This window comes from Cricetulus griseus, chromosome 6 (genome assembly GCF_003668045.3).
Source record: "Cricetulus griseus strain 17A/GY chromosome 6, alternate assembly CriGri-PICRH-1.0, whole genome shotgun sequence".
Taxonomy (NCBI): Eukaryota; Metazoa; Chordata; class Mammalia; order Rodentia; family Cricetidae; genus Cricetulus; species Cricetulus griseus.
In genome coordinates this window covers 138,674,890-138,701,533 of record NC_048599.1, presented here as the reverse complement: position 1 = coordinate 138,701,533, position 26,644 = coordinate 138,674,890, and the positions used below count along the sequence as shown (strand labels likewise).

The following is a 26,644-nucleotide window of genomic DNA, read 5'->3' as shown; positions in this document are numbered from 1 at the left end:
ACAAGCCAGAACACACTTGTACCAGTTCACCAACTATGGGCTGGTAGGCCCCAGCTCAGGCAGCCCGAAGTGCCATAATACCTCAGCTGAGACCTGCAGGGAAGCAGGCAGCCCAGCCCCAGACTGAGCAAAGGCTGTGCCCCAAAACAAGGCTGCCAAGGGACTTGGGGATTAGTTCCTCATTCCTACAAGGGACACTTCTCATGCAGGGCCATATTGAGGACAGAGAACAGGGATGGAGGTGGCAAAGTGGCTCTGTACAGGGACACCATCACATCATGCTGTTCTGATCAGTTGGCCATGGGAAGGAGAGGGTCCAGCACCCACGAGGGTCTGGGTACCTTGGGGAACACTGGACTTCCAAAGGCCAGACTATATGACCCATTCCAATCGTGGGATACCTCTAGTCTGCAAACTGTTGTTTTATCAAAATAAAGAAATTGGGCCTGCAGCCTCAGGGAGAAAAGGGGAGTGAGCTCTATTCCAGGGAGAAGCTCCCTTCCCCAGTGGCCAGGCTACCCTCAAACTCAGTCTAGACTGCCAGGCACTCTGTTATCATAGTGCAGAGAAAGCAGCAGCCGACATGGGGTTGAATGTCAGCTCACCCTCTATGGATAGGCAACTTTCTTTGAGACCCTGTGAGCAGGCCCAGGCCAGGCGTGGCCCAGCTGGCATAGATGGGGTCTCCTTGCCAGTCACAGGCACTGAAGACAGAAGGTGACAGACTGTGCATTCCAACTACAGCCTTGCTTTACTCCAAATGTAACCTAAGCAACAAACAAACCAGGGGGTGAGTGGCAGAGGGAGCCACAGAAAACAACCAGACACAGGCAAGAATGGGGCCTAGTGTGGGCTATACTGTGCCCATGCTCAGAGGCAAGGCAAGGGGCTCCAGACCCAATGTGCTTCCAAGAACCTCAGGATGTAAGTGACTGTCCACTGTGGTCTATGTCTGACGGCCTCTCTACCTTTACACCCCATCCCATGTCTGTGCAATACAAAATGGATTTCCCTAGTGGGGTACAGTTTTACTATAGATGTAGCCAGTGAGTTCCACTGCTAGGGGCAGAAGTGACCTGAATCTTATGTCTATATGTGTAACCAGAGGGGCAGGTAGGGCCTTGGCTCCTCCTGGAAGGTAGACAGGTCTTACTGTGAATACAGGCCCTGGTATACACAAACATACATACATATGCAGAGCCCTTGAAGCCCATTCCTGGCTTAAGAAAAACAGCCTCAGATGAACCCTGAAGACATATGTCCCACCAAGCCAGATACATCTCTGTTTTCTCTGGAAAACTGCTGCTTTCCCCAGAGCCCAAAGATCAAAGAATCTCTATCCCAATAGAACACCCACTACCTCTGGCCCCAAACACTGGTGAGCTAACGATCCCCTAGAAGGTCAACAACTGTGGGGCTGGGTCCCATGGAGCAGGCCCAGCTGAAGGTCTTGCACAGGAGGAAGGCAAGACAGCATTTTCCACATCATCCTTAGCCAGGCCACCAAACATGTGTCTAATGGCTGAGGTCCCATCTAATCAGCCACTAGTGTCAGTAGTGGCTGACACTAGGGTCAGGGCAGTAGAAAAAAACAGCAGTACAGAGGAAGGATGGTGGATACCCAGGGTATGTCCAGGAGGGCCAGATCCAAGGTAGTAGCTCTTCATTCCCTAGCCACGCAGCTTGTCAGTGGTCTGGTACCTGAGACAGGGCCAGCTCTGTGTGAGAGGTGGCTCTAGTCTCTGCCCAGCATTTCAAAGGCTACAGGATGCCAGGGGCAGGTTGGGAGGAATACCTGAGGTCAATCCCTACTAATAGTGAGCCTGCCTTCACTGACAAAGAGGTTCTCACTGCAGGCTGTCAGGAGCACACACCCCCAACACACACCATACACACAAACACACACTTCCTAGCACCGAAGCCTGAACTGGAGGAGGGGTAGAACCCATAGGAGATGGAACAGCAAGGTGTCCTGAAATAGCTCGTCCAAGTCTGCTCTTCTGGCCAGGAAGCTGCATCCTGGAGTACAGTAGATTCTCAAAGCCCAGCCATCTCTCCTGCTCCTGGCAGCAGTAGCTGGTCTCAGGACACTGCTGTACTCGTCCTCTGCTCTGAGGACAGGTGCATGGGGCAGAACTGAAGCCTCACCTGCCAGCAAGCTTGAACCTAAAAAGGATGAAGCCTGAAGTGGCTGGAGCCTGGGTGATCAGCCTCTTAACCAATTGAGGGCCAGTGTGTTCAGGAGTGGCTGCTCTTAGGTCTGAGATGGATAACTAGCACAGGAATCTGCATCATAGGCTGACAGGAGTAAGTTCATCCCTATGGCCCAGATCTTCGGTATCAGTTGGGCAGGATCTCCAGGCTCAGTAGTCCAGAGATCAGGATAGGCACAGGAAGACTTGAGGCATGGTAACCTGCAGGGACTCCTCTCCAGGCCATTTAGCAGAGTTGACACTCAGCCATCTCCAGACTTCACACAGAACCCAATGGCAGTAGAACTCAATGAGGGTAGGCCACCCCGCCTCACCTCACAGCTCTCCCTCCAGAGTCTCAGCCAGCTTCTCTTCATCTGCCTGTTGCCTCTGCTGCTGGATTCGAGCATAAGAAATGGCATCCCCCCTAGGGAGAGAAAAGTAGGTGTTCCATAGGCACAGCCCTCCCATTGCCAACTCCCAGTTTACAACCCAGATATGACCTGCAGGAATATTGCCCTAGAACTCTGCTCCCCAGAGGCCACTGTCAAAGGGACAGAGGCCTTGTTACTCTGAGAGGGGCACATGTTGCCTGGCACTGAACTGACTGAGCTGACGGGGAGAGGTGGCAGCTGGCTACAATGTCTGGTGCACACCTCATGGTGTGCAACCCGGGCAAGAGGGGCCACCTAGGTTGTCCCCTGAGTTCTTGCCTCTGTTTCTGACAGCATGGGTAAGTCACTCGTGACCACTGTGCATAACTAGACAAGGGGTCCCACTCAGACCTTTCCCACTTGAGATGGGGAAGCAGGGGCAGCAAAGGAGGCCCCACCCTGGGGCTGGGCTGCAGACGCACTTTTTGCCCAGGGCAGACAGTCCGTACAGCACCCCAGTGGCAAAGGCGATGGCGTTGCCCAGCAGCGTGGTCAGGGTCAGGCTCATGACGATGGGGACAATGGCCATCCTAGGAGAGAACAGAGGTCAAGGGTGCACCCTATCGCATGTGTTGCCCCCGTGTGGTCCTCAAACATCCCTTCTGGAGACAGAGTTTAAAACCATATCAGGTCTTTGTGGCAAGATCTGTGACCCGCAAAGGGTTAACCAGCAGAGAGCTGGATATATGACCCCACTATTCATTAAAACAGAGAGGCTGGGCTCAGAGGATCGGGGGTATAGTCCATCTATACAGTCATGTGACCAAGTTGCTTCTCAAGGCTCCATCTCCACTATATAGTGGGATCCAACCTGAGATCCTGATGTCAAGGTGAGGACTGCTGGCCACTTATCCCACACCCACATCACAAGCACTGTGAACATTCTCATCAGTACAGCAACCCCACCCCCACCCCCATCCCATCCAGCTCACACCCAAGGCAACACTGGACCCAATGCAGCTCTAGCTAGGGATTCAGTAGCAGGCTGGCGCCATCTGGTGGAGGGCCATCCCACCTAAGACCCTCTGCAGTTCAGTCTTGAGGGGTGGGATTTTCCAACATGAGGTGAATCCCAGACAGGCTGACCTAGGAAGATTCTGGAACCTGCAGTCCAGCCCTCAGTCCAGTCACTTCTGGAGAAGAGGCACCCAGAGCAGGAAGATGACACTCAGAGCCAACTGCACTCCTTGGATTTCTGATGTAGATTTCATTATAGCAGAAGTGCTTCAAAGTGCGGAGGGTTCTTGACTTAAATGGTGTGTTGTGGTACTCAGCAGACATTGACTAGAGTTCTGAGTCCCAAGTTCTGCAGGCCACCTTATGAGGTGCTGTACCAAGTCACAATGCCCAGCATCAGGGATTTAAGCCTGGTGAAGGTTGGCGGTAGCTGTGTTTGGTAGGTGAGGTGTGCTATCTGCTTTATCTAAATGGAAACCCATCTCACATTGAGGATCTTCTATGATAAAATAATAGAAATCTTGAGGGAAAAGACCACAGCAGAAAAACCATTAACATTAAAGGTAAATAGGCTGAAAAACAACAGAATGGGAAACACAGCAGAGGAATGTGAGGTCTTTAATAGTGAAAACACACAGCCTGCAAAGTCAAACATTAAAGCTCTCAAAGGAGCAGACCAGGAACCAGTAACCTTTTGAAAAAGAAAACAAACGTGGATATACAGGAAGGCGTTTGACTTCTTAGACAATGACTGTAAGTGTGAAAGCAGCACTAGGCACTGGGTGGGGAGGGGAGGGATACCCAAATGGCCTCTCTAGAAAGGAGCTGAGCTATAAGACCTTTTGAATGACCATAACCTTTGATCTGGTAATTCCACACCTGGAAACATCTCCTAAGGATGGCATCATGGTAGCTTTAGCAGACAGATGTTCACCAGACCTGATTGACATTAGCTAACAAATTAAGACAAAGGAAGTATGTCCAGCTGATTAAATGTGTTTAACATTAAAAGGAATGGGACTGGAGAGATGGCTCAGTGGTTAGGAGCACTGTCTGCTCTTACAGTGGTCCTAAGTTCAATTCCCAGCAACCACATGGTGGCTCACAGCCATCTGTAATAAGAACGGTGCCCTCTTCTGGCGTGCAGTCATATATGCAGGAGGAACACTATGCATAATAAGAAAAAAAAGAGAAAAGAACTGTTTTTTAAAAACAAAACATTAAAAGGAATGCCATAGTCTTTCTGGTAATACTGAAAATGATACCACAGCAAGTCAAAAAAGCAGGTTCAAACTTTATAAGCAGGTTTGGCAGTTATAAGCATGTTAAAGATGAGCTTCAAAGTGTCTGGATTCAGACTGGAGAGACATATGCCAAAAACATGAATAGGTAGTGAGGTCTGGAGTGATCATTTTCTACTTTACAAATGACTTTACTGTCAGCATCATGATGATACATCTTAAAAACTCAAAGAAAGCCAGGTATGGTGACTCACGCCTTTAATCCCAGCACTCAGGCGGCAGAGACAGATGAATCTCTGTGAGCTTAAGGCCATCCAGATCTACAAAATGAGCGCATTTCAAATACAAAAGGGGAAAAAGGAAGGGATGAGGACATGGCTTAGTTGGGAAGGTGCCTACTGCACATTCCTGAGAGCCTGTTTGGATCCCCATAAAAACCCAAGTACATCGGGGCTGGTGAGGTAGAGACAGGTGGATTCCTAAGAGCTCACTGGCCAGGCAGTCCAGCCAAATTGATGAGCTCCAGGTTCAGTGAGAGACCCTATCTTTAAAAACAAATGGAAGTTATCTGAGGGAAATACCTGATGTCCAAATCTGGCTTCCACATTCATGTGCACCCACATACATGTTCGCATGCACATGTTCGCATGTGTGCATACACACAAAACATGCTACACTGACTGATTAGAACTTTGTGATCCTGTAAGCCCGTTGGACTCAGACACATCAGAAAACTGCCAGCAAGCACATGACAGACTCTTGTATATTTTCACTGATGAAGCTGCTGAGCCTCCACCAAGCTTTGATATAACCTGATCTTAAAGATAAATTGTGATAAATATCATTGCCTAGATGAGTTCTCGTGCAAAAGCCCTTCTCTAGAGGCTTCTGTGTATTCAATTTATCTTGGAAGTGACGCAGTCTTATGACACACTGAACTTGTCAGAACCAGAAGGAGAAAAAGCATATTTAGAGGAAAATGGTGTTTTCTGTTCTGCAAGCTCATGTCTGGGCATCTAGGTTGGCCACACTCCTTTCAAGGCTGCACAATGTCCACACAGATGTACTACAACCTGTCTGGCAAATCCCAGCTGCTTCCCTGTTCCCCTACACACATACTGCTGCAGACACTACAGATCTTAAAACACTTGTATAGCCGTAGCTGCCATCTGAGCTCCAGAAGGCAGATATTGGGTCCCATTCTTTAGCAACTGATGTTGGATGGGCCAGTGGCTGTGTCCACAGCTGTCAAATAAAAATTTCTGCAGGAGCTGGGCGTTGGTGGCGCACGCCTTTAATCCCAGCACTCGGGAGGCAGAAGCAGGCAGATCTCTGTGAGTTTGAGACCACCCTGGTCTACAAGAGCTAGTTCCAGGATAGGTTCCAAAGCTACACAGAGAAATCCCATCTCAAAAAAACAAAAACCAAAAACAACAACAACAAAAAACTTCTGCAGGAAAGAAAGACCTCTACCTGTTTCTGCCCCACCCACCCTACCAATACCTGCTTTAACCAGTAAAAGTTTGGAGAACCATGCCATAGGGCTGGCCCAGCAGCCCTCACCCGCAGTAGAAAACAGCTTTCTGCCAGGAGCGTAGCCGGTCCACCTTCTCAGCTACTGTATTTGCAAACTCCACGAACTGGCAGCAGAAGGGCGCCTCGCATAACAATAGGATGAAGGCGTTCATGCTACAGGGCAAAGGCAGAAAGGACAATGATAGTTGACAACCTGGGGCTGCAAAAGCCATCATGCTAGTGGCTCAAGGAACACCACCCTCCCACAGGCCCTCTGCTTCTGTAAGCACTAGGCAGTACAAGGTACCAGTTTCTGCCAAGCAGCTCAACACCCCACCCCCCCACCCCCCCACCCCACCCCACTGCTGCAGCAGCATCTCTAACTGCCCAAGCATCCAGGAGGAAGATCCTGCTAACTCTGAAATGAAGAACTAAGACCCTTGCACCTCAATGTTATCTTGAGCTAGCAGCATGTTCATCCGCAGAACTTAGTCACAATGCCAATTGTTAATAATATCTTCATAGTCACAACACTACCATTGAGGGCAGGGTGCTCCAGCAGAAGTGCAAGGGCTGGCTGCATCCAGTTGCTAAGGACCACTCATGACATAAGGCCTGAGACCATGTGGGTCAGGCAGAAAGATGCACGATAGTGGAGCTTCCACTCAGGAGACTTCAATCCTTGCCCAGTTGCTGGGAACAGATAAGTTGCTGGTGCTGAATGCCTTTGCTCCCATAGGTGGGTAATTGTCTGACCAGACAACTGGGCCTTTGCCAGCCCCACATTTGGAAGGAAAGTGCCTATAACAGTTTGATTAACAGACACAGCTCTTGTAACTCTAGACTACTGCCTACCTCCCCACCCACCACGGCCACCAGTCTTCCAAATACCAGCTCACTGTTCCACTAATCTGTACACAACCTCTACAGTCCCCATCCTTGCCACCTTGGACCAGCACAGGCCTCTGTACACATCACCACAAGACCAAAATCACCCTGGCCTGAGGCCTAAGGCAGGACCTGTACCCTGCCCCAAATGCCTGTGTAGCCCCTTGTAGGCACTAACAAATGCTAATGCACAGTGCTTCCCATGTGCCTTGAGCAGCCCTTACTCTGGTGCCCCTTTTCCTGGGATCCAGCTGCCAGAAGAGGGTGATAAGGAGCTCACCTATGGATGCTACAGCCACTAGTTCCATCTGCATCTGCCCCCCCCCCCCCAACTAGCCCTGCTCACCGCCCCACAGATGACCACCCTCTTCTCTCCTCTTAGACCCTCAACTCTGACCTTACACACCATGGCTCTGGAGCTCCCAGAAGGAACAGCCCATGGTAGTAGACAAGGAGTCTACAGCGTCTAGCTGGATAGATGCTCAACAACTCTTATGACCTTGTACCCAATAAAGGCTCAGCCAGCTGTCCCCCTGGCCCATTATTAGGAACCCTAAATGTGGCGGGAGCAGAAAGGGGGATGTGCCCTGCATCACAGACCTCAAACCCCACCAGGGCAGGCCATTCACAGATACTCACATCATCCACACACCGGCTGCGATATTCAGAGGGTGGATGGTGACACAGTTGAAGAGTCCAGAGATGGCACAGGCTTCAAAGCAAAAGACATGGGCAGGAGTTAGTGGAGTATGGATTAGAGCTTGCAGAAGGCTGTCTGGGCAGACACTCATGGGGCTCCCTTCAGATGCTTAGCACTGGGGCTTCCCTCAGCAACAGCTGAGAGTAAGACTCAATAAGCCTGTTTCTGAACCTCAAATATAGCTACTTTCACACTTGGGGGATGGCACCCTTCTCAAACATAAGGCTCTGGTGGGCCAGCCCTTGGTTCCCAGCTATTATCAAAATTTCCTCAAGAGGTCAGGCCTGTTCTGCCTTCAACAAGAACCTTAGCGAGTGCCACCTGTCATCATCCACAAAGCAGGCTTCTCAAGAAGCCCTCTGGCTTAGAAAATTCTATTCAGATTTGAGCTGCTTGTTGTTGTTTATACTTGCTTGGTTAGAGTTCTGGGTGTTTTTTATCCCCCTTTGGGACAGTCTTTTTTGGGTTTTGTTGTTACTGCTGCTGCTGCTGTTTTTCCTTTGAGACAGATTCCTACTCTGTAGCCCAAGCTGACCTCAAACACTATCCTGCTTCCTCAGTCTCCTGGGGGCTGGGATTACAGGTATGTGCCACTGTGTCTGGCTACAGCTGACCCTGAATTTGGGTCAAGATAGGGATGCCTCTCATGATACACTGATGGGCACCAGGTAAGATCCAAATGACAGTCCCACATCTAAAACACCAGCCTCGTGACCCTGGGCGTGCAGCTTTCTAAACTCGTTTTCTCTCCTACATATAGGCATGCTGTGTCCCAATAGAATATCACAACACCATGAGGGGACAGTGTCCTCTTCCCATAACTTTACTCTAGTGTGGAGCCTGAGGCTCCTCTCCTATGACTGCACCTAAGGGATGCAGTCTGCCACACCCACTCATAGCCTGCAGCTGGCTTCACCAGGAAGTCCCTCACCAGGAACTCTGGGAGCCTTTAAGGACATTCCTGGGAGCTGCCCAACCTGGCCGGACACAAGCCCAGGTTGTTGCCAGGGAGGGGCAGAGTGTTGACCCTCTGAGACTGCAATTATCAACCAACTCATTAAACTTGCAGCAGGCCCATGGTACCTGATCCCTCCACTGGGCCTGGAATTCCAGTGGAATTCCTTTTTCCTCTTTCCTGTGTTACACTATACAAATGGAAGCTGATGCAGGAGAATGGACCAAATGACTGACTCTAAATGGCATAACTCCTAAGCCATAAAGCCTCCTCCTCTAATACAGAACTCAAAACAGCACTCATCCAGGGCTCCAGAAGTGGGGGACTCCCTACTTCCTGCCTGGCCTCACCTGAGGGGCCTGCACTGTCGCCATCGGCATCCGATCTATGGCTCCATTCCACCCAGGCTGCCCTACACAGCCAGCCTTGGGGAGGACCAGGTCACAACCCAGATAAACAGAAGTCCTCTGACAACCAAGGACTCAAATCCATGCACTTGGAGTGCTACTGCTATGTCCTCCATAAAAGGGATATGTCACTATACAATTCTTTCTTCTTTAAAGCTATTGTCTACAGATGCCTTTGGGACCAAAAAAAAAAAAAAATTCCTTCAAAGCCCTTGACCCTAAAAGAAGACAACCCTATGCCAAAGTGGTTGACTAAGACACAGCTCTTGTCAAAACACCTACCGAATTTCTAAAGCAAATACACTTTTTCTCTCCCCCCACCCCCATGGTATGCCAATACTCAAATCCTGGATGCCCCCCCCCCGATCTGCAGGCTCAGGGGAAAATTGAAGTTAGTGCCACAGGTCTCTCCTAAGGTTTCAACACTATGGTTCAACCCAGAAGGAGAGTTGGGGAGGCCTTCTGGAGTAGCACAGACACCCACTTTAGGAAGCACAGGGCTGGGTGGGATTTCCAAAGTCAACCTAGAAGTCACCTGGGTCACTGATGGGATCACCAAGATGGAGAGAGGGAGGAGGCATTCAGGTCATGGTCAGGATCTTCCTTGCTCCTGCACCCCTTAATACCACCTTGAAATAGCTAACTGCGCTGAAGAAGATTTGAACTCAACCTCAGCAAGTTCCCTTCGGAGCTGCCTTATCAGGGCAGCACAGACCTAACCCCACCCTTTCCACCTGAGCTTCCAGCTGGATCCTGTGGACAGATGGGGTTCCAAGGTACTCCTTCAGGCAGGAGAGCAGATGGGTCTGTCCTACCCACACAGTTTCTGCTCCTGTACCAACCAGGTAGGCAATGGGTTCCTCGGACCTTCCTTTCCTTACCCCCGGGGTTCTAGGAATTCACAATGAAAGGGGCAGACAGGATTTAGGAAACACATTCGGTTCAAAGGTCTGGTTTGGAAGGTCAGCAACATAGCTGCACATAAGAAGCAGACCTGCCTTTCTCTTTTATCCTTTTGGAGCTCTCTGGGACCTAAACTCAGGGGGTGTGAACCAGGGATTGGTGTGGAAGATACCCGGCCGGTGAGAAGCATTAGGAGAGTGTGAACAGCTAAAGAGCCCCAATCTAAATGGACAGTGAGAAACCGAAGAGAAGCTGCCTGTACCCCACTCCCTGCCCAGCCATCTTGAGGGACCATCTACCCCCCGGTACCTTCTGACTCTGAAGCAAACTTCCCAGCCTGTGGCGACCTGCCTCCGCCCCCACGTATGAACAAGCTTTGCCCAAAGGCTGGGAATTTGGCAGTCCCACCCCGGCCCGGGTGAGCATAGCCAAACCGAGGAGGACCAGGAAGAGAAAGACGCGCGTCCCCCCTGAGTCTCCTCTGGACAAGGCCAGGTCAGCTCGGCCTCCGACCACCGCACTCGGAGTGGCAGAACGCAGGCCGGAGGCCAGGAGCCATGGCAACCCCGGGGACGCCCGCTCCCCAGCCGCGGTACTCACACACGGCCCCCAGCACGCCCGCCAGACGGCACAGCCAGCGGTACCACCATGTCATGCCCTCCTCCTGTGCCGGCGGGGCAGGGCCGGCAGCCCCACCGGCTGCGCCCAAGCCGCTCATGCTGCTGGGACGCTACGCGCTAGGTTGCGCACAGCCCCAGGCACGCACAAAGGGACGTGTCCACCGCGCGCGGCCTTGTGGGAGAGGCGGCGATTAGCATAGGGGCGGACCCGCAGGCCAGTAGCGCGGTGCGGGAGGGTGGGTCCGGGACGGGCGTATATTAGCATAAGGGGCGTGTTTACAATTCGTTAAGCTTTCTGTGCCGCCAAGGCCCAGCAGGTGCACCAGATTCAGACTGGCCTTTTCTCTCTCCAAGGTTGGGAGACTTACTCTAGAAGTGGCGAAGGCCCTGCTTAGACGTCCAGGGAACCCCGCCTTGCAATAGAATGAGCTTTCAAGCCCTGTTGGGGCAGGTTATGGGAGGAAAACGCCAGTTAGGTTTACTGTATCCTTTATTAGCAACTGGAGCTGGGACTGCTTTTCCGATCTCCACCTCCCAGCCCCAGCCAGCCCTTCTGCACCTTGAAAAGGTCCTTAAAAGAGGTTCCCTAAGGCTGGCAGGCATCAGAACTCCCAAGAGGCTAGTGTTGCACCCTCCAGGGCTGGTCACTTAAGTGTAGGGTTGCCTCTCTTTCAGGCAGTTGGAGAGGGATCTAGGACAGAACCAGGCTGTTGTCCTGTTCCGGTGTCCTCAGTGGGATGGTCCAGTACAGACCCTGGAAGCTAGCATGCGCCTCCAGGAAACCAGGGCTAAATTCCAGTTCAGCCTCGCTGCCTTCCGACTCCCAGTAGAGCGTCTGCTGCCCCCAAAATGTTGTGGTCCTCAGACTGTGGATATCCCTGATCTGGGGAGAAGCAAGCAGCCAGGCCAGGCCATGAGTAATCATTGTCTAGAATTTATAGACTCCTGGCTACTTAGGATCATGTCTGATTCTCACAGGAGCTCCCATGAGGAACACTGTTCTCTCCAGGAAACTGAAGCTCAGAGACTTTGGGCCCCTTCCCCAGCACACACAGCCGGGTGCCAGAGCTGGAAGGCTGCTGACACCTGACTCTGGGGTGATCTGATGCCTGTAGAGCGCACAAACCCTCAACTCTACCTATGCGCTTCTGAAAAAAGAAACAAAACAAAAAAACAGAACCAGGCATGAACATGATGCTTCCATTCTGGTCAACAAGCAATCTATCCCCAGAAAAGGGTTTCCCTTTTCTTGCAGGTAGAGCAACAAGCACTTACTGGTGAGTTAGTGGAGGAAACCCTCCTTCCTACTCTTGCAAATAATTTTGAAGTCTGGGTGAGAAATAAACTGAAAGGGTCCCCTAAACCCAGCATCCCCACTCCCAAAACGTTAACAGTCACCCCACTTCTGTCCCCGTCCTGGTGACCTCACCGAGACATAGTTAGCATTGGTCCCCTTAGAGGCAGTGCCCACACCACTGGCCAGAGCACGGATGGCAATGCGGGCCTGTGGAGCCACACTGATGAAAACCCGGCAGCTCCTCGCATTCCTCCAGGCTGGGCTCCGTGGGGGACTCACAATTTCACCCCGAGGTCCAAAGAGCTGCCTGTCACATTCTGCAGGCAAGAACAAGTAGATTGACTGGCTGTGGGCCACCTCAGGGAGACTACTGATACCAGGATGGTCCCTGGCAGACTATCCCCTCCCCAATGTTGAGCCTTCACTCTGACCACTTTTTGGTTTTGTTTTTGTTTTTGTTGTTGTTGTTGTTGTTGTTGTTTTTGAGACAGGGTTTCTCTGTGTAGCTTTGGAGCCTATCCTGGCACTCGCTCTGGAGACCAGGCTGGCCTCAAACTCACAGAGATCCGCCTGCCTCTGCCTCCCGAGTGCTGGGATTAAAAGGTGTGAGCTGCCAACGCTCGGCCACTCTGACCACTTCTAATAGACTGGCTTCAGGCAGTGATCTGAAAGGGGCAGGTGAAGGTCTTTGTACAAGCCTGACAACTTGAGCCTGATTACTAGGACGAACATGGTGGGAAAGAACCACTAACTCTGCCCCCTGCCCCACAACACACACACACACACACACACACACACACACACACACACACACATTTTTTAAGGGAAAGGAGGGCTGATGAGATGACTTAGTGGGTAAAAATTTGGTTCTTTCTGCATAAGCCTGACAACCTCTTCAACCACAGGAACCCACATAAAGATGAAAGGAGAAAACTGACTCCATGGGGTTGCCCGTCCTCCACACCCACGCCATGCCATGCCATGCCCACACACACATAGTAAAAATAAAGAAAATAATTTTAAGAAACTGAAAGGCTCCAAGGTTTGGTTCCCTCTGCTGTGAGGAGAAGGGAACAGTGGCATGCTTTTGGCAGGGGGTTTTAGGAGAGGATTAAGTGGGGGTTGGAGAGATGGCTCAGAGGTTAAGAGCACTGGCTGCTCTTCTAGAGGTCTTGAGCTCAATTCCCAGCAGCAACCACATGGTGGCTCACAACCATCTGTAATGAGATCTGATGCCCTCTCTGGCCTGCAGGCAACATGCAGACAGAATACAATACATAATATTTAAGAGAGAGAGAGAGAGAGAGAGAGAGAGAGGATTCAATGAACTTGTGCTACAAAGTACTTCAAATACAAAACTGGGAGAAAAGTTGGGTTTCCGTTATGCTGTCCACAGCTACCGTCAGTAGTCTGTAGGAACCCTCCTTAAGGCACATTGTCTGCGTGTGAGAAGTGAGAGGCAATGAGAATGAAGCCAGTGGGCTTCCCAGGACCCCACAGCACCTGTCACTTAGCCACCAGCACAGCTTACTGCTGGTGGCAGCTGTGGAAAAGGGTGACACATTAAACCTCTGCAGAGGCTGGGCAGTGGTGGTACACACCTTTAAACCCAGTGCTTGGGAGGCAGGGACAGGTGGGTCTCTGTGAGTTTGAGGCCAGCATGGTCCAGGACAGTCTCCAGAGCTACAGAGAAACCATATCTTGAAAAACAGAAGGAGGAAGAGGGGGAGGAGGAGAAACAAAACAAAACTCCTTTGCAGAGGCAATGCCCCTGTTGCACCACTTTTACATGAAGCCCGGGCCATGCCGAATCATCTGGAATTGGCAAGGTAAAAGACATCTTCGGTCACCTTAGACTTCTACATCAAACCCGTGAGGTGATCAAGAGGGCTCTTAGAGAACTGTTTGGACTCAGGGCAAAACAGGAATCCATGAGATGTCCTCTGTCTGAAGAGTATGGAGTGCAGGCACCTTATTTGTGAATGTTCCCGTACACATACAAGTCACCAGAAGCAGGCTGGGGGAAAGTGGTTCACAGACCTGAGAGGACCTGGAAAGAGCTGAGAACCAAGGTCAAGGGAATGGGCAACGGTGTGAAGGACGGGACAAGGACATGGATCACATCTACGTCCACTCATCGAGCTTCATAGCTACAAAGGAACCCTATCCTGGCCATTCAGAAAACATTGCCTGCTCCCAGTTTCTATCTTGGCCAGTTTTCTCTTGGCCTGCCCATGACCCTGTTGAAAATGCCCTGTCCACAGAAACACAGGCATAACCACTCAGTGAGAAGGTGGAGAGGCCCAGCCCCCTGGCTGTACCTCTGTAGAAGGTCCCTGGAGCAGGCCGGCTCCAGTACTGTAGCAGTACTCCTCCTCCTGACTGCACACGATGCTGCCTCACCACCAACGTGTTGGTTTTGGTGCTGAAAGTCATGCCAGACATCTTCCAGCATGTCTTCCTCCATGTGAATCTACCCCAAAGCAGCAACAGCTCCCCTAGAAAGGGCAGGACAATGAGGAGCCAGCACCTCCACTCCTAGTCAGCAGCAGTGGCTCAGGGCTGAGTTCAACTAACCACTCTCCCTCTTACTGGCTAATGTGACTAAGTAGGGGGCATGTCACCAAAGCTCTCATCCCCCCAGGTTCCTGTTGGATAAATGGAGAGCCCCACACTCCAGTAATGAAACAGCCTTTAAAATGCCAAGTAGGGGCATCCTGCCAGAAATGGGATACACTGGACGTGCTGCAGGCCCCCAAGCTCAGCAGCTGACAACTTGTCTCTGGATGTACCTGCGCTACACTCGAGGGTGCTCTGGAGGATTTGGAGGGTCACCACTTCACCTAGAGGCCGCCCAATGGCCACCACGCAGTCTACCTGCCCTTGACCTCGCATGTCAATTGTTCCTGTGGGCTCCAGGTATTGCCTTCCGCAGGCACCTACAGAGGGTGAAGGGGGAATGAGGTGATCAGAGCAGAGCAGGGCTGACAGCTAGGGCTGGCAAAGGTAAGCAGATGGCTGTAGGTCAGAGCATCAGTCACAATCCAAGGCACTAGGTCACGTCTATGTGATTCAGGGAAAGGGAGGCAGTGTGGTGTGTGGGCTTGGAACTCCATGGGCCTGAACTCCTGAGCTTGCAACCTTCAGGTTATTTGAAGGGGACAGAAATAAAAATGTGGCTTCTGAACTGGAGAGATGGACCAGTCAGTAAAGTGCTTCCTTGAAAGCCTGGGGACCTGAATTCAGTCCCCAGAACCTACATTTTAAAGGGCAGGTATGGAGGTGCATTAAGTCCCAGCACTGGGAAGGCAGAGACTGGTGGATCCCTGGGGCTCAGATAGACAGATCCTGAGGAATCACACACACACACACACACACACACACACACACACACACACACACACACACACACACGAAAAGTGTGGCTTCCCTTTACCAGATGGGAAGGAGGTCCTGAACCCATAGGCACGTGGTCTAGTGCCTGAGTGCTTGCCCAGGCAGGCCCAGGTCGAGATGCCAACCTCCCCAACAGGAAACAGGAAGAAACCTAACCAGACTCCTCCAGGCTTTCCTGGATCCCCGGAGATAGGGAGGCTGGGAAGAGGGTGCGGGCTTGGGCTGGGGGCTGGGACCACTCCAGAGAAGCAACAGTAACAGCAGCCTGGGTCTGGCTGGGAATAGCAGCTTCCTTCTGGGCCAGTGAGCTGGGGATCTCCTGCCCTGCACAGGGTCCAGCCCAGCAGCCCCTCACTGTCACTGGCTTGGGTAGGTGCTGGCAGAAGCTGGCTGGCACAGGCACTTGGGCCTGGGGTCCAAGGCAGGTGTCATGCCGGCGCTGGATGCCATCCCCACAGGAAACAGAGCACTGTCAGAAAAGAAGTGGAAGACCATGGTGACCCTCTCAAAGAAGGGCAAGACAGACTGACCACAGGACAATGTGATGTGATGTCATCCCTTCACACCCTGCAAGATGACAGGTATCTCTGCTTTAAAGATGAGGAGATTAGAGCTAAAGGGATGCCTTTGTGAGGGCTCACATGTGTATAAGACCTGAGATTCTGGTCTGTGTCCAGCCATCATTGTCTCAGCCTCTTTGTCCCTCAGAGCTTTAAAGAAGGGAACCAGAGTGACCTTCTGTACCTATAGCTCATTTGACCATGCAGTCCAGTGTTTGACCTGCTCTCCTGCAGATTCTATCTTCATTAATATCCATATTCCTTCCGACCAAGGTTAGGTGAAGTGGGGAGCAGGCCCCCGAGGACTGCCCTGTCTGTTCTGTCTCTGTGCTGTCTACCACCGTGAGTGAGCTCCTCCCAGGGGAACTGAGCTCCATCCCCGCTTGGTCTCTCTAGTGATTGCTTGGTAGTTGTCACAAGATGGCACTGATCTCTTCGGTAGTGAGGCTTCCAGTATCTGCAGACCCCTGGTTTCTTGCAGCTCAACTGTCAGGGTGTTCATGCTGTGTCTCTGGCTCTGAGTGGACACCACAGCAGACTCTTCCCTCCTTCCAAGGGTCATAGTGAATCAGGACCACAGGCCCCCTCATGCACAAAGGCCCCTTGCCGATACTTTCCTTAGCCCCATCTAGAACTCCTGGTATCAGACTGCCCTTACCTCTGTCCATGTGCTGATGTGCCACCGGTAGGCACAGTCAGCAATGAGGCAGGGGACACTAGCCCGAGGCCGCACCAGAGCCTTACAGAAAGTTCCGTCCACTTCACTGTCATTGCCTCGGTCAAGCTGCATGCAGGCCACCATTCGGGTGGCAGTCCCAAGGCCACAGCTGGCTGAGCATGGGCCAAGGGACAGGATTTTCCATCTGCAGGAAGAGAAAAAATGCCAATGACACCCAGCCCTTTGCAAAGGCCAGGTCACTTGTGGGGGACTCTTGAAGGACCCTCAGCTCCTTCAACAATGGTCTGTGCACATTCCCTGGCCACTGAAATGCCTTCCTGGCCACAGGTTTCCACTGACCTCATGAGCTGCAATGTTGCCTCTCATGTCCATGTCATTGGTTGGCCCAGTGCTGCACTGGGACCCTGGGACCCAAGGCGATGGTATGAGCCAGACAAAATTCCACCTCAGGGGTGTGTGACCTATACCTTGCCACCACTGGCATCTGACCCTGAATGGCCCTTTGTCCTGGCGGGGTGGCTGTCTTGTGCACTGCCAGACAGGCATGACTAGCTTCTGCCCACTAGGAGCCAATAGCAAATGCCTCTAATTGTGACCATTAAACTGAAGTTGCTTGTGTGCTCTTCGAGACAGAATCATGCCTGGCTGAGAAACTAGGGCCCTAGAAAGAAGAGAGACCATAGACAGAGCAGTGCTGATTACAGGGTGGCCACACAATGCTCCAGTAGTAACCAGAACTCATGCTGATCCCATTAAAAAGACAAAGAAGAAGGAAGGAAGGAAGGAAGGAAGGAAGGAAGGAAGGAAGGAAGGAAGGAAGGGAAGGGAAGTAAAGGGAGAAAGAAAGAAGGAAAAAAGAGAGAGAGAGAGAAAGATTGATTGACTCACTTGGGTGTGGTGGAACATGCCTATAATCCCAACACTTGAGAGGTGAAGGCCTGAGGTTCAAGAATTCAAGGCTATCTTCAGCTACATAGAGAGTTTGATGCTAACCTGGGCTACATAAGACATTGTCTAAAAAAAAAAAAGCAAAAAAAAAAAAAAAAAAAACCCTAGATCATTTATAAACATGACATGCAGAAAAAAACAGGCACATAGACTAGGAACTTAGGACAAGGTACATGTTCTGTGTGTATCAAGTAGATTCTAAGCTACAAAATTTAAAATCATTACATATACAGAAGGAAAAGTCAAACAAGCCTGACGGGCTTCGGTGGTAGCTCTTCTGTTTCTGCTGGGAACGGCATCACTGCCTTCCCATACACAGAGCCTGCAGGCCTCCCCACAGTGTAACTATAGAACTGATAACCCTACTGGTCATTGTACTTAAACCTCAACTCTCACTTCCATCATGGCCTGCCAAGCAGCCCTGTTTTTCTACAGTGTCTCTGAACTACTACTTGTCCTTGAATGAAATCTCCAGGGGTCCCGTCTGGAGTCTGTGCACTAGGCATACACTCCCACAACCCCACCCCCCTCACCTGGGAGGACAGGGTTCTGGGCTGCAGGCCTCATGGGACTTAGGGCGAGGCAACCCCTGGCACTGGGTGTCAGGCAGGATCTCTTCGTCATTATCCTCCCCGTGAGCCTGGGCACAGTACAGGATTCTCCGTGCAAGCCCTCCCCCACAGCTCACACTACAAGCTGCCAGCTTATAACGCCACCTGGAAAAAAACAGAAGTTAATGGGACCCAAAGGGCAGCATGCTTTCCTCTCATTTCTCCAATGGGAAGAAATAGGTTAGAAAGGGCATGGAGAGCTTTTGCCCCACCAGGAGGCTCAGTACAGTGGACAGAGTATTCAAACCAGCCCACTTCTCAGAAGGGGAAGCCAAGGGTAAACCGAGGCTAGCTCCAAAAGGCACGAGGGGAAAGTTGTGGTACCATAAGGAGCCTGCAAAGGTGTCTTTCTGAAATGGAAATCCCAGCACTGGCCTCACCCTAGAACCTGCCGCCAGCCCTGCCAACTTTCCTACCCATCATGGTTGGCTCTGTAGCCCCAGACACTGTCTCATTGCCCCCCAGTGTCAGATCCAGGAGGACCAAGACATCTTTTGACTTTGTCATTGTTGTGTCCTCTGGCTGCACATAGCTCCTGGGCATAGCAGGTGTTCAGTAAAGAACAAGCAGTGAATAAATGTTCCATAAACATGCGAGCCTGACTGGGCCAGGTAACACGAGCCGTGGGAAGCTGAAGCAGAAGGGTCACAAGTTAAAGGCCTACCTGGACTACATAATGAAGTTAGCAAGCAGCTTAGTGAGACTTTATCCTGACATAAAGGTAGAAGGGAATCTGGGAATACAGCTCAGTGGTAGAATGTTTGTCTAGATGTACAAAGCCCCGGTATAAAAAAAAAAGAGTGGCCAGGAGTGATGGCACACACCTTTGAGGCAAAAGTAAGCAGATCTCTGTAAGTTCCAGGCCAGCCTGGTCTACATAGCAAATTCTAGGCCATCCAGAACCACATAGTGAGATCCTGTCTCATAAAAATTAAATAAATAGATCTAAAAAATGTGTCTGCGTCATCACCATTCCAGACCCCACAAATGTACTTTGCATCACTTGAAGGTGGCAGCTGAATGCAGATGTAGGGCTGCCTGTCTCCCAGGCCAGGTGCTCGCTCACCTTGCAGGACAGGGCTCAGGGCTGCAGTCCTTGAAGGGGAATGGCCTAGGCACTGGCCAGCACTTGGAGTGAGGTAGAAACACAGGTCGGCCGTGGCCCATTTGCATACAATGAACAGCCAGTGGCACAGTTCCCCCTCCACAGGTCACTGGGCATGGTGCCAAGACTTGAGTCTCCCACCTGATGGAGAAGGCCAAGGCTTCATAGGAGACCAACCCTGGGGCCAGACTCCTTTCCCTGCACTCTTCCTCCCCAACTCACCGAGCAGGGCAGGGGCCAGCCCGACAGACCTCCCACCGGCTGGAGGGCTTGCTGGCCAAGTCACATAGCTCTTCCTGGACAGGCATCTTGAGGACAGAATCCATGCACAGGAAATGCAGCTCCATCAGACCTTCCCGGAAGAAGCAGAGATGTCGTTGACCCAGTAGGGCAGCTTGGCAAGGACCAGTGTTTGTTCCCTGGTCAGCTGCAAAGCCAAGGTCCATCTGCTACTTATCAGCTGTGTATACTTGAACAAATGACTTAACCTCTCTGATCCTCTGGTTTACATATAATAGTATCTACCTAGCAGAATCATTTATAGATATTGAATAATGAAAGGTGTGAAATGCCTGGTGCCAGAAGCTGCTGTTGTTATTGTGGCGAAGCATGGTGGAAATGGCTTTGTTTCTTTACCTCTATCCATGTTCATGTAAGCAATCCTACTTAAATGCAGTGGCCACAGCCGGGCAGTAGTGGCACATGACTTTAATCCCAACACTTGGGAGGCAGATGCAGTTGGATCTCTGTCGAGTTCAAAGTCAGCCTGGTCTACAAAGTAAGGATAGCCAGAGCTGTTACACAGAGAAAACCTGTCCCGAAAAACAAACAAACAAATGCAACGCCATGCCGGGTGTTGGTGGCACACACCTTTAATCCCAGCCCTCGGGAGGCAGAGGCAGGTGGATCTCTGTGATTTCGAGACCAACCTTGTCTACAAGAGCTAGTTCTGAGCTGGAGAGATGGCTCAGAGGTTAAGAGCACCGACTGCTCTCCCAGAGGTCCTGAGTTCAATTCCCAGCAACCACATGGTAGCTCACAACCATCCGTTATGAGATCTGGTGCCCTCTTCTTGTGTGCAGATATACATGGAAGCAGAACGTTGTACACATAATAAATAAATAAAATCTTAAAAAAAAAAAAGAGCTAGTTCCAGAACAGCTTCCAAAGCCAGAGAAACCCGGTCTCGAAAAACCAAAAAAAAAAAAAAAAAAAAAAAAATGCAGTGGCCACAAACAAACAAAAACGCATAAAAGTAGGAGGGGGACCTGCTGTGAAGAAAGCAGTAGTAGGGAGGGACTTTTGAGTTTGACAGCCTTTATGGCTTGGGTCAGTGGAAGAGAAGCTCTCTTTTCTGGGATGTTGGCTAAGAAGGAAGGCCAGCTGATTACTCTTTGGCCTCTCTGAGATAGCAGGTTTTTATGCTAGCATCAGACTCCCGAGTCTTTATTGGTAAAATCATAAGATTGGGCTTTAGTTTAAAAACAACACCTTTCTTTAAAAATAATGTATCTTCAAACTGACCATTTTCAGCTTTGGCGGTCATTTTGCACACAGCTCTGTGGGACTTATGGGACTCTTGGGCACCAGTCTTTGTAGGATTTATCTTTATGTGTCAGTAAGGCATGAAACACATTTAGAGGACTTACTAAGTGCCATACTCACATAGTTTGGCTTTCTTGGCAGCCCCCTCCTTCAGCACTGATCTAGGCAGAATGTGGGTAGAGAAGGTTTCATGAATGTCCTCAGGGTCTCACCTCGTCCACAAGAGGTGGAGCACAGTCCTGTCACAGGAGTCCACTTGTGTGCAGCCTGAGCCCCTGGCTTGTCACTGTCCACAGGGCTTGGAGCCTCCTCTCCCAGAGACATGGTGTCCAGCTAAAGAGAGCAATGAGCAGGTGAGTCTGGCGTTCTCAAGTCCATCTCTGAGCTCCTCTCCGTTTTTAGGAGGGAAGAGGGAATATTCCAAACACACCAGGGCTCCCTCACCTGACCCCAGCCTGGAGAGCATGTAGTCCTCAGACAGGGCTCCAGCGTAGGTGGCATCTTATCTGTGAGGCAAGGACCCGCAGTTGCTGGGTCCTCCAGGTCACCCACCTTGGGCACACATGTCACATTTCTTGACGCCAGATCTTCACAGGTGGTCATGCAAGAGCTAGGGTCTGACGCCTCTGGTCTAAAGATAACATATGGCTGTCATCAGGTCATGCCTCTGTTGCCTAGTGGGAGGTTCAGCCTAACTCCCAAGGGTGGGTGGAGGGTGTATCTAGGATCCCAATACATAGACCCCATTTAGAAGCAAAGATCAGGGGTTTTCTCTGAAACAAGGGTTCATCACACCTCATGTTTTCCTCAACTAGAACTCTGTGTGTTGGGACAGTGAGATCATCAGGCAAAGGCATCTGCCTCCACCCAGACAGTCTGATCCCAGGGTCCCATAAGATGGAAGGAGAAAACTGACTGCTGAAGTTGTCCTCTGACCATGGTCCTCTTGCACCATGGCTCACTCACACATGTGCATGTACACACACTCACTCACACACACACACACACACACACACACACAAAGCTGCAATTTAAAGATTAGAAAATAAGTTTATGCATGCCAACCACATACTCCACCTGTGGCTAGGGGGTGGGAAGGCAGAGTCCTACTGAACTGCCTTGCAGAAGCAAAGGTATCCGCCCCCCAACTTAGGAGAGTGAGGGCACCAACCCCACCAACAACACACTTCATGCCTGGTTGCAGAGGATGAGAAACAAACAGGTGCAATGTGCATTCACAGTACCAGTTGGGGGGTGACGAATGGTTCACTGTATGCCACCCCTGTACGCATGGTGGCTGCTTGGAGCACCACGATGTCAAGGGTGTTAAGGCGGGGTCCTACCTCTGCAGGTGTGGTGGTTTGAATAGGGATGGCCCCCATAGACTCCTGTGTTTGAGTGTTTAGCCCAAAGGGAGTGGCACTATTAGGAGGTGTGGCCTTGTTGGAGGAAGTGTATCATTCTGGAAGTGGGCTTTGACGTCTCCTATTCTCAAGCTACAACCAGTGTCACAGTTCACTCCCTGTTGCCTGTGGATGAAGATGTAGAACTCTCATCTCCTTCTCCAGCACCATGTCTGCCAGCAAGCTGCCATGCTTCCTGCCATGATGATAATGGACTGAACCTCTGAACTGTAAGTCAACCCCAAATAAACATTTTCCTTTATAAGAGTTGCTGTGGTCATAGTGTCTCTTCACGGCAAGAAAATCCTAAGATAGTAGGTAAGAGTAGGATTGCAATGTTGGCCATGTGTGAGAGAAGAGGAAGGAGCCAGGACTGTGGGTGGGTCACCAATAATCTAGGCTCTCCCATTGGACAGATAGCAAGGCTGAAGCCAAAAAAAGAAGCCAGTCTGTTGTTGACAGGCAGACCAATAAGCCAGGATCAGTTTGGACATGGAGGGTATAAGACGGCCACATGGTCATTGCAAGGGAGGTGATGATGATGATTGATGATATGAGCTTTATATTCACAGTGTCATGCCATCACCACAGCTCTCATCCAGGTGTTAGAAATTCAAAGATGGAGATGAGCAGCCCAGCACCTCTTGAATAGTGAGGAAGCTGATATTCACAGACCAGGCACCACCATGTGTAACCAGGATGGAGCTGATGAGAGCCCTCAGGAAAAGAGGACTCTCTACAAGGGTGGGCCTCAGGGAAGGAACAAACCCTGCCAAGGACCCCCACTGTACCACCCCTCGATATGCTCACCTGGTGGGACAGGGCTGGGAGTTGCAATTTTCCACCTCTGCTGCTGGCTGCTGGGCTACTGCTTTGCACCGGGCTGGTGGCAGTGTCCTTAAGAAACCATCTTGGGCCTCCACACAGTGTACTAGTCGTTCCCGAAGACCCCCACCACAGGACACACTACATGGGCTGAAGTCTCCAGTTGTCCAGCTAAGGAGGAAAGGAACAGAACATCAGGCCTGGGACCAGGTGCCCAATTGGCTCAGTGACATGGGATGGAAGGCAAGCAGGTCTGTATTACTGATCCTGGTGACACACTTCTTCTGTTCTGTCCAGTGTTTTAAGCTCCTGTTTCAAAACCAGTCCTAGAGACTGCCCCTAACATACTTCTGAATCTGAGGCCATACATTTTATAGCGATGACTGGGGGCCTCCCTAATCCCACACCCAGCAAGATATCTTTGTCCTAACATTATTCTGTTACCAGTTGGCAGAAGCCAGTAAAGGCCATGTGCTGGCCCTCCCATCATTCTCCCTGGTAAGGTGGTCACCACCACCTTGCAATGAGAGCCTGAGCTCAGAGAGACCCCAGGACATCCAGACAAGGTGGCAGCAGATGTGTACTGTCTCTGTGACTGTGTGTACTCAAGACTTGGTGCCCTCACTCTCAGAATGGGGACATTTACAGAGCCCAGCCCACAGAGTTGCAGCTAAAACTGAAAAACAACAACAAACAACAACAACACCACCACACACACACACACACACACACACACACACACACACACACACACACACTTCAGTCTGCCAAGGCCACAAGAGTCACCATAAGCCAGGCTAGCTTAGTACTTACTATGGAGGGCAGGGGGCAGGGGTACAAGGCTCTTGCCATGCAGGTGGCTGTGGGCTCCCTTGGCACAGGGCACTGTTCACTTCCTTGTTTTGAGCTTGATCCTGGCAGCTGTAGGTCACCCAGCGCAGCCCTGGAAGGGCAGAGCAAAGACTCAACCACCTCCATGTGAGGTCTAGCAGAGCTTTAGGCAATCCTTGCCCCGGGCCTCACCTGCCCCACAGCTCACTGAGCAGGGTCCACGCATAGCAGTCCATACCCAAGCAGCCTGCTGCTTCAGTTGGAAGTAGGTAAAGGTGATGTCTGGGTGTGTAAGATCCCCATAATCTGCTCTATATCGTCTGTACACCTACATTAGGACAGGTGAGAGCTCAGGCCCCGAACTGGCACACCCTGGGGTCTCTGCTGCATCATCCTGTCCCAAAAGCATTCCAGAACTCCATTCTCTAGTCCCCATATTCCCAGATTCCAGGAGGCAGACAGACCTTGAGTGTCAAGGAGCAGAACAGGCATGTACCAAGGGGTGTTATGGGAATGTTGATGAGGTTGGGAGCAGTCTACAGAAAAGGGGGTCCGGGGTAGTGTCAGTGGTCCAGCAGAAGGGGTCCAGGCCAGGATGGAAGGTGAAGGCTCAGGCCATTTTAGCTTTGGTCCACTCTTACATGCCTTCTGTGCACTTCTTTGAGGACATCCCTACATGAAAACTTTTAGGGCCTCATGTGCCTCTGCCTCCCCAAAAAAGTAATAAACACCCTCCATCCCAAGAAGGGCCCCACATGCCAGCTGGTATAGGGACTCCTCGCTTGGTCTACTTCTCATTTCAGAGGACTGCTCGTGGCCAGTCCTTCAGCTCCACCATGCTTTTCTGGTTGGAGGGCAATCCCTGATTCCAGCACTCTGGAATCCCTCTCACTCACAGACCTCCTACATGCCCTGGACCCAGGCACATTTTTATACTGATTTGCAATACATTAATCCTGTGAGTGGCTCCTGTTGCATTTCACCTACTTGTAGTAGGTCCCCAAATTACTACTGCAAGGATTAACGAGTGAGTTAATGAATTACAGACAAATTTGCAGATATTCAGAGCCACCATTGGAGGCCTGCTGACTCCCCACCCTGCACCCCTCAGCTTGGCTGGTTGGTGACCTGGATCTCCATGTCTTCCTGGACAGGTCCTCGGATGTGAATCTCCTCTAAGTGGGGCAGCCGGTCCTCAGTGAGGGTCACTCTGTACTCCACACGGCAGTCCTCCAGAAGGGAAGGGTACATGATGCTAGGTGAGATGCTGGTCTTCCCTGCCACAATGTAGTGTCCTTGGATCCTCACCGCTTTGAGAACAGGGCCATCAGGACTATGGAGTAGTCACCATCCCTCCTCACAGGCCAGCAGTCTATTTAGTGGGATAGGACCACTCTTGAAAGGATAGGGTTAAAGATGGCAACAAGACAAAAGGCAGGAGGATCTCTGCCAACAGGGTCTAATCCCCAAACCCTGGCCTTAGCTCCTTCCAAGATTCCAAACCTGCCCCTAAGGAACTGGCCCTTCTAGGGTTTCAGTCAGATGGCATCTTCAGTAACCAACCCCCTCTTTAGAAATGCACACCTCTGCCACATACAGCCCACGCAGGAGGCTTTCCCACAGTGGCAACTCCATGCCTTTTTCTGGAAGCTGGTGTGGGTTGTGACTTCTGCCTCCACTGAGTACACTCACATAAGGCTACGGCTCTAGGACCCAGGGCCAAAATCCCTTCCATGGGGTCTAAGGTCAGAAGCTAGCCTCCGAGACAGAGCAGAAGTCGTATAGAATAGGATCTGAGTCTTAAAAGGTCAGATTCCCAGGCTGGAGAGATGACTCAGCGGTCAAGAGCACTGAGTTCAATTCCCAGCAACCACATGGTGGCTCACAACCACCTTGAATGAATCTGGTGCCCTCTGCTGGCATTTAGGCACAAGACTGTATACATAATAAATAAATAAAATCTAAAAAAAAAAGGGGGGGGCAGATTCCTGGGATGGTCGTCCTCTGGGAATATGTCATGTCCAGGTGCTGGCACAGTAAAGCCTGGTCTCTTCCATGCTTAGCTTCCATATCCCTTTTCAGGCAATTTTTAACCTGTACCTCTTCCACCCGGGATAAGCTCAGCTGTGAGTGCAGCAGCTCTCAAAAGTGTCTGAGTAGTTGGGGGTCCCTTCCACCTTGTAGTGGTGTCAGGAGTGAAAGCATCTCAGTGACTGGAAGGGTCCTTCAATGGTCTCACCCAAGTGTGTGAAGAGAGGCCTGCGGTTCACGATGTGCACGCTGGTCATGTTGGGAGTAACTGTCAGGAACGTGACATATTCTGGGGATAAGGAGAGCAAGAAGGCTGCTTGGGCTTCATGGTCACCTACCTATACCACTGCCAAAGAAGACACTCCTAGCTGGACAGAGACATGAACAGTGTCACAGGGCTGGTTTCAGTGGCACAATGCATCCTCATCATGGCAAGAGCTCAAAATCAGGTGGAGGACTACCTGCAAGAACATTGCCAAGTCCAGGAGCATAGACCAGACCCAAGGTTCTAGGCACAGCCAGAGAGGCAGAGCCCAAGTTCTCTGCTGATCTTACAACTTAGTGCTGACAAATATATATGTATGTATGTATGTATGTATGT

General features: G+C 51.0%; 2 protein-coding genes across 4 annotated transcripts in view; both read right to left on the bottom strand.

Annotated features, from left to right (window-relative positions):
• Nucleotides 1-728: 728 nt before the first annotated feature.
• Cacfd1 (calcium channel flower domain containing 1) lies at nucleotides 729-10,984 on the bottom strand. 3 transcript variants are annotated; one of them, XM_027423007.2, is made up of 6 exons: nucleotides 10,793-10,984; nucleotides 7,867-7,939; nucleotides 6,388-6,513; nucleotides 2,978-3,156; nucleotides 2,528-2,619; nucleotides 729-2,166 (listed from the first exon to the last, which is right to left on the bottom strand). In XM_027423007.2, exons 1-6 carry the CDS (start codon nucleotides 10,908-10,910, stop codon nucleotides 2,083-2,085), a joined length of 672 nt encoding a protein of 223 aa, XP_027278808.1. In that variant the 5' UTR covers nucleotides 10,911-10,984; the 3' UTR covers nucleotides 729-2,082. The 3 variants fall into 3 exon arrangements, with proteins under 3 accessions (XP_027278808.1, XP_027278811.1, XP_027278810.1); XM_027423010.2 differs by having other exon boundaries at nucleotides 3,049-3,156; XM_027423009.2 differs by having other exon boundaries at nucleotides 729-2,619; nucleotides 3,049-3,156.
• Nucleotides 10,985-11,303: 319 nt separating this feature from the next.
• The window catches only part of Adamts13 (ADAM metallopeptidase with thrombospondin type 1 motif 13), a 31,630-nt gene continuing 16,289 nt past the window's right edge, over nucleotides 11,304-26,644 (bottom strand). The window contains exons 15-29 of the mRNA XM_035446936.1: nucleotides 26,252-26,332; nucleotides 25,141-25,322; nucleotides 24,205-24,340; nucleotides 23,995-24,124; nucleotides 23,167-23,352; nucleotides 21,398-21,584; nucleotides 21,166-21,286; nucleotides 19,631-19,760; nucleotides 19,370-19,549; nucleotides 16,724-16,928; nucleotides 15,662-15,974; nucleotides 14,902-15,048; nucleotides 14,431-14,607; nucleotides 12,242-12,426; nucleotides 11,304-11,695 (exon numbers count right to left, since the gene is read on the bottom strand). Of these exons, the coding sequence (XP_035302827.1) occupies nucleotides 11,504-11,695; nucleotides 12,242-12,426; nucleotides 14,431-14,607; nucleotides 14,902-15,048; nucleotides 15,662-15,974; nucleotides 16,724-16,928; nucleotides 19,370-19,549; nucleotides 19,631-19,760; nucleotides 21,166-21,286; nucleotides 21,398-21,584; nucleotides 23,167-23,352; nucleotides 23,995-24,124; nucleotides 24,205-24,340; nucleotides 25,141-25,322; nucleotides 26,252-26,332 (2,552 nt within the window). The 3' untranslated portion in view covers nucleotides 11,304-11,503. The remainder of the gene's footprint in view (nucleotides 11,696-12,241; nucleotides 12,427-14,430; nucleotides 14,608-14,901; nucleotides 15,049-15,661; nucleotides 15,975-16,723; nucleotides 16,929-19,369; nucleotides 19,550-19,630; nucleotides 19,761-21,165; nucleotides 21,287-21,397; nucleotides 21,585-23,166; nucleotides 23,353-23,994; nucleotides 24,125-24,204; nucleotides 24,341-25,140; nucleotides 25,323-26,251; nucleotides 26,333-26,644) is intronic.

Excerpts from the sequence above, each read along its gene's own strand:
- Cacfd1 (XM_027423007.2), bottom strand. The coding sequence starts at position 10,910 with ATGAGCGGCTTGGGCGCAGCCGGTGGGGCTGCCGGCCCTGCCCCGCCG. Across the intron at positions 6,514-7,866 it reads GCAGCCGGTGTGTGGATGAT|CATGAACGCCTTCATCCTAT; the intron begins GTGAGTATCTGT and ends TTTGCCCTGTAG. Across the intron at positions 2,167-2,527 it reads TCTGGAGGGAGAGCTGTGAG|GTTCAAGCTTGCTGGCAGGT; the intron begins GTGAGGCGGGGT and ends CATCCTTTTTAG.